The following is an 11,020-nucleotide window of genomic DNA, read 5'->3' on the forward strand; positions in this document are numbered from 1 at the left end:
CGGCTGGTGACAGCGGGGAGCTGGGTACAGGGGACCTCAGACGGGGTTACGGTGAAGCACGAACAGGCGCGCTCCGGTCGAGGTTGTGTGGGCGGAGAGGCGGCCACAGGTGCAGCGCCTGACCCGGGGCGGGTGGGGGGTCCCATTGTGATGTGTCACAGCAGGTGATGCAACAGAAGGGTCCTCAGCGGGTCCAGATCTGCTCGCCCACAGACAGTTCCCCCCTCGAAAGAGGAGCACCCGAGAAGACAAGAAGCCAACCCAGGCCCTCTGCGGAGGGCGTCATGCTTTTCCTAAAATAGCAGAGAGCGCGGGGACGCCCTTCTTCCTCCTCCCAGCTCTGTGCTACCTTGTGCGGGGAACATGAGCGGGAGGCGGAAGCCGAGGAGGGGCGCCAGGACTTTGAGAGGTCATTCGGAGGAAGCGGGCGGCAGCGCCAGTCTCCACATCCCGCTGGCGGAGGACCGGAGCCCTGAGGCCAGCCGGTACGCGGCTTTGGGGAGGGACGGCCGTGCACCTCGCAGTGCCGCGGGCCAGACGTGCGATGCTCACGTGGGAACGGACCCAGTGAAAGCTTTCTTCTTTTGGAGAGAAAGTCATTTCCTAACAGTCTCCTGGCAGGTGTCTCTTGACCACAGGGCACGGGGTCTCCCTTCCACGCGTGGGGGGGGGACTTTGATTCCTTCCAGCCCAGGGGCCACAAGGACTGTGAACCAGAAGCGCAGCAGCGGCATGGGGACTGCTGTGCCCTCCGGATTTACAGATCATTCCCGTTGTGACCCAGCTGTCGGTTCTCTGTGACTTACCTGGTCTAGGAGCCTGGACACGGAGTGCTGAGGGCATCCTTGGGGGACAAATGATGCACGGTTTGCGGGCACCCATTTGAAGCCAGTTACTGCGTCCTGTGGTCAGAGCAGGTGTGCACTGGCTTCAAGGAGGTGGCAGGGAAGCCCCGCCCACCCGGGGAGGGGGCGGGATAAAGACCCCAGCCCCCCACCCCCACCCCACCCCCACCGCCTGCTGGGAAAGCAGAAACAAAAAGTCACCAGAGAGCCACGGGAGTGACAGCACAGCCCTAGCACAGAAACAAAACTGCCCAAAGGAGCGAGGGCTACAACGTTTTGTGTCATTTGTCACGATACAGGAAGACAGTTTTGGACCCCCTGAAGCAGAAGTAGTGAAGGGCGGTCCTCGCCGAAGACAAGGGCCCACAGGCGGGGAAAAGGCATCCAAGAGGCTTGGAAAAGCAGAAGCTGACAGCCAGGGTTTTCTGGAAAAACAGACGTAACCTTTGCCTGACACGGGCATGTGGTCATTTTCAGTTCATGCAGTCCGTGGTGAGGGCTCACCCGCGCTGTAGATCCGCCTCCAACAACTCTCTTTAGGCAGTGGACCCCCCCCACATGACCCTAAATAGTATTTGCAGAGGATGTGGCTTCAAGATACACCTCCCTCTGAGGGCGAAGAATAGAGGAAAAACTTTTGAGTCAGGACAGAGGTGACCTTTGGGGTGGAAAGGACACCATCTGATGGGGGCACAAGAGTGGCTGCGCCGGGCTTTAGCTCATTCCTGGGGAGTTGACGCGGGTGTGTTCATCCTGCGAAGTTCATCCTGCGAAGGTCGCGGAGTCTGGCGGTAGGATTTGTGTCCTTCACTGTGTAGATGGTAGACAGCAAGGAAAAGTGAGGGGAAGCGTTAGGATTTTTTAAAGAACTTCATCAGATAGTTGTTAATCATCCTAGTTCCTTGGCTGAATACCTCTTTCTTTCTTTCTTTCTTTCTTTCTTTCTTTCTTTCTTTCTTTCTTTCTTTCTTTCTTTCTTTCTTTCTAAGTAGGCTCCTCACCCAGCATGGAGCCCATCACAGAACTTAATCTCACGACCCTGAGATGAAGACCTAAGCCATGGGGCTCCCAGATGGCTCAGTCCATTAAGTGTCTGCCTTCAGTTCAGGTCATGATCTCAGGGTCTGGGATAGAGCCCCCACATCTGGCTCCCTGCTCAGCAGGGAGCCTGCTTCTACATCTCCCTCTGCCCCTCCCCCTGCTTGTGCTGTGTGTGTGTGTGTGTGTGTGTGTATGAAATAAATAAAATCTTAAAAAAAAAAAAATAAGACCTGAGCCAAAGCCAAGAGTTGGACACTTAACCAACTGAGCCCCTCAGGCGCCCTTTAATACCTAATTTCCACAAAATCAGACTCTGACCTCTTCTCCTTCTGCCTCCAAAGATAACCCTTTCCATTATATCCTTCGTAAGCATCTATACACACATGAAAACACCAGTGCATACACAAGACATAAACACCAGCATAACCATGTAACGTGTGACAGGGACAGGACATTTGAGTGTGTAAATACACCACCCCCAAAACTGTTTTCTCTCAATTCCAAAGCTCCCTTGGGAAGTGAATTTATTCTCACACCAGCCCAGAAGGAGCACGTTTGTGGACTTGGTTATGGCGGTCAGTTTCATGTCCAAAGTACAGGTTCTTGGTGCTGGACCCTTACGTTGTTTTTGTTTTTCTTCTCTGTAGGTTAACCCAGTCATGGAAGATTGTCATAAGTGCAGTGTCTATACTGACTCTTCTTCTTATAGGTAAGGTTCTCAAAGCCTTGTCACAGGACATTTCTGTGTGGGGAGGGGGATCTCCGTGGAACAAAATTCCTGAGCAAACTCGAGAAGTCAAAAATGTCACAGGGAGATGGCAAGAAAGACTCACCTGTCCCCGGGGGGCTGGAGAAATGGCTGAACGTGCCGATTGCAGGCCTCTGACTGCCAACATCGCACATCGCATCCCCTAGCACACGGTAAATCGCTCTAATGTATCGATGACTTGAAGCACAGAGTACCCAGCAAAATCAAGGCTCCAACCTGGGGCGCTCAGTCCGGTAAGCATCCGACTCTCGGCTTTGGCTCAGGTCATGATCTCAGGGGCACGGGATGGTGCCCCACATTGGGCTCTGTGCTCGGTGGAGAGCCTGCTTCTCCTCTCCCTCTCCCCTCTCCCTGCATACATACACACGTGCTCTCTCTCAATAAATAAATAAAACTTCAAAAAAAAGTTTTTGTCTGTTATGTCCATTGTTTGGACTTCCCCAGGGATGGTTTTGGTCCATTTGTTTTTCTTTAAATGGGTCATACTTGCTTGTTTCTTTGTGTGTCTTGTAATTTTGTGTTGGAAATGGGGCATTTCAATATTTTAATGTGGTGACTCAGGAAGTCAGATTTTTTCCCCTTTCTCAGGGATCACTGTTCCTCCTTGTTGAGGGCTGTAGTCATTTTTTACTGATGATCACTGTTTGCTCTCTCAGTGGTCCGCTATGGACCAGACAGATTTCCTGGAGTCATCGAGAGAGAGAGAGAGAATGAGGACTCTCCAGAGTCTTGATTCTGCCTTAACCTTCACCCCTGGCTCACACAGACCCCGCAGAGCCACCTGAGACCAAGCCTGGGATCTTCTCTGTGATCTCTTCTGAGCTTGCACCCAGCTCCCGCCATGCATGGTGCACCCCCTTTTCCCTTCCAAGCCTTGTTCCCACAAAAGACTTGTTCCTCTGACTTCCCCTTCCCATGCTGTGGGGCAGTCTGCCACTTACCCCGTTCACTATTCCTTGCCCGGGTGGGGAAGGCCAATTTTTGTCCTTAAATCTTTTTTTTTTTAAGGCTTTTATTTATTTATTTGACAGAGAGAGATCGCCGAGCAGGGAGCAGAGGGAGAGGAGAAGCAGACTTCTGCTGAGCTCTATCCCAGGACCCTGAGATCATGACCTGAGCTGAAGGCAGCCGCTTAACCCACAGAGCTGCCCAGGCACCCCTGTCCTTAAATCTTTCAATAGATATCACAGCCTCCCAGAAAACTCTTCTAGCTCAAAGGAGTGGGAACACTGGGCAGGTCAAAACTCCCAGGCCCTGTAGATTAAGAACAGGTCTGCATTAGCCCCCTGGAGCCAGCAAGTTACACCAGCACTGTGCACTCCCATCCCCCCCATGCTCCTCGTCCCTGCCACCATGGTGGGACCGTGGAGGGATGGCAGACAGGGAGCAGGAATCCCACACTCTTAACAATAATAATCTGCTCTTTCCTTCAGTCCTCAGTCCTCTGGTTGCTGTAAGGTTGGGATTAGATTTCAGAGTCCTACGAAGGTAGATCCTACTGGTCTTTGCCAGCATGTGAACATTTCAATGGAGAACTGATTTTGTTAAGCACCCAATATTGCCATTTTCCATCTTGTCGCCCAAGGGTCTGATATCCTCCTTAAAAGGATATGTATCCTTCGTGCTTAGAGAAATTCTTACCAGTGCGGGTAGCATGGCAGGGCAGGCAGCTGGCTTCGTCGGTGGAGCTCGCAACTCTTGCTCTCGGTGTTGTGAGTTCGAGCCCACACTGGGTGTACAGATGACTTAAAAGTCTTTAGAAGAAATACAAGTAGGATATCACAAATGTTTGCAGACAGAATCTTTCATCGGAGTTGGCCTTTTCTTTCATAGGACTTGGCAATCACATGTGGCTACAAGAAACAGAGTTTCCTCACAAATCCAGACAATTTTACGCCCTAATTGCAGAGTACGGTTCGAGGCTTTATAATTACCAGGTGACGTTTTGTTAAACCGTTTTGTATGTCACTCGTTTAAGATTTAATATGCTCCAACTTGTAGTGTGTTACCTCCGTTTTGCATGTGAATGTCTGATAGAAATAGTTCAGGGACCAGAGTCCTGTTAAGTGGTTTTATGACGAAGCTACAATTTGACCTACAAACTCTCTCCAGCCTCTGATCCTGGCAGGTTCCTGCCATAGAGTGAACGTTTGGGAACCTTTCGTCTTCTCTGTTTCTTTCTTTCTTTTGCAGTGAGGATGTCTGTCCTCTCCCCATCTCATGCCTGTACTTAGCACATCACGTGTTTGATTTCCTAGCCTCACAGCTGGAGGCGAATTTGCTTCGGGATGAATTTTATCTGGGATCTTAAACCATATGGACTTCAGTGCTATTTAGCCGAGGCTCGGGACTTTAGAGTTTTCAGTTCGTGCTGGAATGAGCCAAGACTTCGGAGGCTATTGGGACAGAATGAATGCATTTTGCGGAGGACCTTAATTTGGGGGGCTAGGGTCAGAATGCCACAGACTGAGTGTTGGTGTCCTCGCAGTGGAAATCAGTCCCCAGGAGTGTGGAGGAGGGGCTTTGGGAAGTGATGAGGTCACGGTATGGAACCTCGTGCTTGGGATGAGTTGAGTCCCCTTCTAGAAGAATCCACATTTTTCATTTAGGATAAACTCCTACAAGAAGGATAAACAATCCCCAGATTTTAGGTGACCTTTGTATATTGAACCTTAATAACTTAATCGTGCTTTTCAAGAAGTTAGCTGTGCCTCCTCCACCTCACGGGGAGGGAGGACGGGGCAATCACCCCACACCCGAAGCACATTAAATACACATTTCAGTTTCTCCTCAAAATGAGGATTTCACAAGAGTATTAATAAATCCTACTTAATAAATCCACTTACAGGTTAGGAAGCTGCTTAGAACAATTAGAGAGATTACTCGTGTGCCTGGGGCTTGAGTTCAAACCTGGGTTGTGCCAAGACTGGACCTGCCCATCTTAACTATTGGCCATTTCTGCTGGGGACGTGGGTTTACTGACCCACGCTGCCCGGCCCCACCCCCCATATGGTCACTGTCAAGAGCATCAGGCCAGTGACTGCAAGGTAGCCGCTCCAAACACTCATTTGGTTGACATCGAGCCCCTCTAGGAAGCAGCGAGCTTGATTACTAACCTGGAATACAGTCAGCAACTAGTACACCTTCAACGATCCTCTCGCAGGGTGTGTACAGGAACACAGGGCAAGACACAGGACAAGGACACAAGGACAAGGACGTCTCCCAGGAGTTTCGTTAAGGGAAAAAAGAAGTCACAACTGTGCATGGCGCATGTGAACATGGGCATCGGGTTGGTCCCAGAGCACCTTCCTAGAGCCGCATTCCAGGGCAGGAAACCCCGGACTTCATCCACGTTGCCTGGAAAAGCAGAGCACAGTGCTCCCACTTGGGCACAAAGCCCGTGCTCGAAACTTGCGACCAGCCCAAGAAGATTAGCCCCTGAGAGCTCTTGGGGAGGACACTGCCTGCAGGGAGGGACTCTAGAAAGTTCTCAGGGGACCCCGTGCTGGTGGCGTCAACAGGCGTGGTGCGATGCAGCTTCTCCCACACCTTTGATTTTTGGCTTTTTTGGCACTGCATGGTGTGAATTTTGGGCACCTCCGCTTCCCATGTCAACCCCCACTTCCGTGGCTCTGGTGCTGGAACCCAGCGTGGGGTCCACAGCTGACAGCTTCCGGGCAGGGAAGGCTCCCGACCTGCAGGGCGATCTCACCTCCCAATCCCCTTTCTCTTCGCCCTTTTATTTCCTCACCAGTGTATCATCCTGGGTCTTCTCGTGCTGTCTCTGTTCCTGTGGTGGAAGCCCCCTGAAACCCATTTGGGGGAGAAGCCAGAACAAAATATAATTTTTTTACATCCTGAGATTTTTAGGGATGCCGGGGGGGCTCAGTCCTTAAGCATCTGCCTTCAGCTCAGGTCATGATCTCAGGGTCCTGGGATTGAGCCCCATGTCGGGCTCCCTGCTCAGAGGGGAGCCTGCTTGAGATTCTCTTCCTCTCTACCCCCGCAACTCACACACACCCACTGTCTCTCTTTTAAAAAAAATTTTTTTAATTTAAAAAAAAAAAAGCCCAGCAGTGTCACTTCACTGCACACCACACTGTGCTCCTTAAGGCCCAAGGTCCTCACACTAGCACAGAGCTAATTTCCGCAGGGCAAACAGGGAGGAGAGCAGGTCTTTGAAACAGAAAGGCAGACTGGTGAGCGAAGGAGGACAGCAAACTGTGTCCCAGGCAGCACTTGCATGGTCACTGGCTTGGAAGGGGACCCCCCCAAAGCCATCCAGGTCCCCGCCTGAGAACCCACGTCACCTTGATGTGGAAAGAGAGTCTCATCAGATGCAATGAGGGGTCCTGAGAGGAGATCGTCCTGCATTTCCCAGGTGGGCCCCAGAGCCAGTGACAGGGGTCCCTGAAGGGCCCAGAGGGAAAGGTCTGGAGGCCAGGCACAGGCAGCCCGTCGCGGGGAGCCAGGAGCCACCAGACGCCAGAAGAAACAGGAGGCAGAAGGTCCCTCTCTCCCAGCTTCAGAGGAAAGCACGGCCTCCGACACCAAGGGGGTACCTTTCTCCCATTGGAGGCTACTGGGTTTGTAGCCATTTGTGGGAGAGCCTGGAGGCCACGTGGCTGAGGACCTGGGGACGCAGAGGAGCTGGCGCCCAGGCAGAGAGGCCACGTGGGCTGCAGCCCGAATCCAGGCCTGCCGTCCCGGTCCCCATGTCCCCCTCTCCGCTGACACCTTCACCCTCAGCAGCAGCCTCATCCCCTGCTCATTCTGGGCCTGGTCGGGGCACCACCCCTGCCCACAGAGATGGTCAATGGTCAAGGTCAGACACCTGTCAGCCTAGGTCAGTGTCTGCCCTTCTGCTAATGGAATCCCACCATAGATGCATCAGTTAAGCAGAAAGAGGATGGCCTTCCGTATTTACAAGGACAGCTTAAGGCCTCAGCAAGGCCCTCTGGCCCCTCCCTCCCTCCTCCTCATCCCCTCTGTCCCCTCCCCCACAATCCCCCTACCATCTCCCCCCCACACTCTCCCTTCTCCTCCCGGCACTGTCCCTTCCCTCCCTCTCTCCCACCTGCCCCCCACCACCTCTTCTCTGTGTCTCAGGGGCACTGAGCACTTGCACTACCTTGAGAAGCAGCCCCTCTTATGCTCCAGCTGTCAGTTTCAGCTTCGGGTGTGGCTCGGTCCCCACAAACTAACCAGGACAGACGTGCAGGTGTCTTAGAGGACGCTTGGCTTTTCCCCGTCATGCATGTCTGTCAGGGAGCAAACGGGATTTCTTTCCCCTTTACGAATAAGAACGCTAACTCTGCTTGACAGGCAGGATGCGGGATGATTTGAGTCCCTTGGTTTCTTCCAGGCCAGACTCCGGATACCCAAGGAGCAGCTGGAACTTCTAAAGTGAGTGACGTGCTCTGACCTGTGGGGCGCTGCTGCTGGGACTCCAGCAACAGAATCCTTCTCTAAAAACCATAAAATGAAAACCACTCCCACTTCCTTAAGGAAATACACACTGCTTTCAAAGTCAGTTACAATGAAAAAAATGAAAGCTGCCTAGAGAAGAAAAACAAGCCAATGGCTAAATACATTGGAAAATATCCCTGTAATGGGGAATTAGGGAGCCTTCAAACTAACTATAATAATGACTAATGCATGTATTTAATGATTATAATATATAATAACATGTATCTAGTGCCTGGGAAGCAGAGCAGGACACCAGATCACAAACAGGATCTCTATTTTGTTATTCATTTTTCACATGGGATAAAAACTGTTACAAACACACTGAAATGCAACAGTGTTATCTCCTGAGGATTTTTGTATTTGCCAAACCTTGAACATGTACTGTTTTACGATTGGGCAGCAGAGGGGAGTACCAGGTGCATAGTGTGTCCATTTTTCAACCTAAAGAAACACCTGCTGGCTTGACATCTTCTCATTGGGTCCACCAGTAATTTTCAACCTGTTCTGCAGTCAGCTGTCACCCTCCTGCTGTCACTGTGACAGGTGGCGGTCCCCAGCTGTAATCTCCAGCCACGCAGCCTGCAGCCACCCTCCTTCCTGAGCCTCATCCATAGGATCTCAGGGCTCAGGATGAACCTTCTGCTCCATACCCCACTGGAAATGTAGGATTCCCCCATCCAAACAAGGGAACAAGAGGGCCCTTAGAGATTTAGGCTTCACGCTGTGAAGTCATGTAGCCTCAGGTCAGGGTAGCAGAGCCCCCAGGGAAGGATGAGGGACATGCAAGGTTGGAAGATCCCTACTTCCCTGCCTAGAGCACGCCCCAAACGTTGAAATCTTCTTCCCCTGAATGTCCTTGCTTTTCAGGGAGAGTGACAGGTGGTGCTTTGGACAACGGGGCGTTTCTGGGCTCCCTGTCTCTCTGCTCCAACATAAAGCCCCTCCCCTCTTCCTCCTCTGCTCCTGAGGCCCAGGGCATGGCAGGAAGCCCACTCCCCCTCCCTTCACATTGGGGATCTCCCTTTACAGGAAGGAAAGCCAGACTTTGGAGAACAACTTCCGTGAAATTCTATTTTTAATTGAACAAATAGATGTTCTGAAGGCATTGCTTAGAGATACGCAGGATGGTCTACATAGCCACAGCTGGAACGTGGATGGAGACGGGGACCAAGAGCCCCCGGAGGCCACGGACGAGGTAAGGTGGCCTGGAAGGGTTGCACCGCACGGCTCTGGGAGCAGAAAACTCAGGTACTGGCGGCTGTGTGTCTGTGTCCTCCTGACCGTTCTCCCCTACAGGAGCTTACCTTGCGAAGGCTTGCCTGAGAACCCCTTCTCTATCACTGCTGTGTCACACAGATGACCATTGCTGTATGACGGACGTCCCCCCTCCCCCAAGTCAATAGCCGATTCCATCTTACTTTCCAGTAAAACAAACAGAAGGTCATTCAGAAATGCAGCCTCTGAATACTTAAGGAGCAGAATAGTTTTATCCATGGAGCCGAAGCTAGTGCCCTTGACCTCATCAGCTCCTGATTAGGGAAGGTGATGCTGGAATTCAGTCGGCTTGGCGGCATTTGCCGTCTCCTGCACTTCTCTTCTTCCCTTTTTTTTTTTTTTTAAGATATTTATTTATTTATTTATTTATTTATCAGAGAGAGAGACACACACACAGCAAGAGAGAAAATACAAGCAGGGGTAGTGGGAGAGGGAGAAGCAGGCCTCCCACTGAGCAGGGAGACCAACATGGGACTCGATCCCAGGACCCGGGGATCATGACCGGAGCTGAAGGCAGACGCTTCACCGACTGAGCCCCTCAGGCGTCCGGAACAAGCAGTGGTGATTCCGTGAAAACGGCCTGATGCCCGAACACCTACAGAATGATCAAGTCTAATTTCTAAGCAGAGACACGAATGAAGGGGGCACCCAGCAGGTGGCACACAGAACCCTGTGTGACCGCCTCACTGCAGAGCATGACGGGAGGTCGTTAGGGCTTCTGAAGGGGCCTTGGGTCCAACCTTGCTGGGACTTGGGGGGTGGGGGGCGCATCTGGACACAACGTGGCAGCCGGGAGAGCGGCAATGCCCCAGCGCCGTGGTGGGCACTAGAAATCCTCCTTCAGCGACTGGCTCAGTGCAGCTCCCTCAATGTTCACCGTCGGTAATTCGCAGATTACGGCCTTCAGGTCCAGATAACAAAGTGAATGGTCAGAACTTGAGCAGTTGGGGGAGATTGTTAACAGAGAACTGTTTATGATATTTGCACAGGAAATGTCAAACTTGGTCAACTATATCCTTAAAAAATTGAGAGAGGACCAAGTCCAGATGGCCGACTACGCCCTTAAATCAGCAGGTGAGTAAAAATTGAAGAGTTAATGCTTCTAAACCGTCCCTGCCTCTTTATTTTATTTTCTATTTTTTTAAGTTTTTTTTTTTTTAAGATTTGATTTTTAAGTCATCTCTACACCCAATGGGGGGCTTAAACTCACAACCTAGAGATCAAGAGTTGCATGTTCGACTGACTGAGCCGGCCAGATGGCCCTCTTTCTATTTATTTATTTATTTATTTTTAAATTTTTATTATTATTTTTTTTTATTCAGAAAACATACTTATTGTAGCACCTGGGTGACTCAGCTGGTAAAGCGTCTGCCTTCAGCTCAGATCATGATCCCGGGGTCCTGAGATCAAGTCTGGCGTCAGGCCCTCTGCTCAGTGGGGAGCCTGCTGGAGAGTCTCTTTCTCCCTCTTCCTCTTTCCCTCCCGCTCATGCTGTCTCTCTATCTCTCTCAAATAAATAAACAAAATCTGAGTAAAAAGGACATCGGGAAGTGAACCAGAGAATCTTCTTTTCTTTCTTTCTTTCTTTCTTTCTTTCTTTCTTTCTTTCTTTCTTTCTTTC

At 51.2% G+C, this 11,020-nt stretch overlaps 1 protein-coding gene across 1 annotated transcript in view; it reads left to right on the plus strand.

Moving 5' to 3' along the window:
- The first annotated feature begins 363 nt into the window (after positions 1-363).
- LOC111157082 (Sad1 and UNC84 domain containing 3) overlaps positions 364-11,020 on the plus strand; it is a 19,181-nt gene continuing 8,524 nt past the window's right edge. Inside the window, exons 1-6 of the mRNA XM_022518306.1 lie at positions 364-539; positions 2,534-2,595; positions 4,489-4,592; positions 8,021-8,061; positions 9,154-9,319; positions 10,389-10,473. Of these exons, the coding sequence (XP_022374014.1) occupies positions 364-539; positions 2,534-2,595; positions 4,489-4,592; positions 8,021-8,061; positions 9,154-9,319; positions 10,389-10,473 (634 nt within the window). The remainder of the gene's footprint in view (positions 540-2,533; positions 2,596-4,488; positions 4,593-8,020; positions 8,062-9,153; positions 9,320-10,388; positions 10,474-11,020) is intronic.

Source organism: Enhydra lutris, unplaced genomic scaffold (genome assembly GCF_002288905.1).
Source record: "Enhydra lutris kenyoni isolate GAN:26980312 unplaced genomic scaffold, ASM228890v2 scaffoldscaffold51, whole genome shotgun sequence".
Classification (NCBI taxonomy): domain Eukaryota; kingdom Metazoa; phylum Chordata; class Mammalia; order Carnivora; family Mustelidae; genus Enhydra; species Enhydra lutris.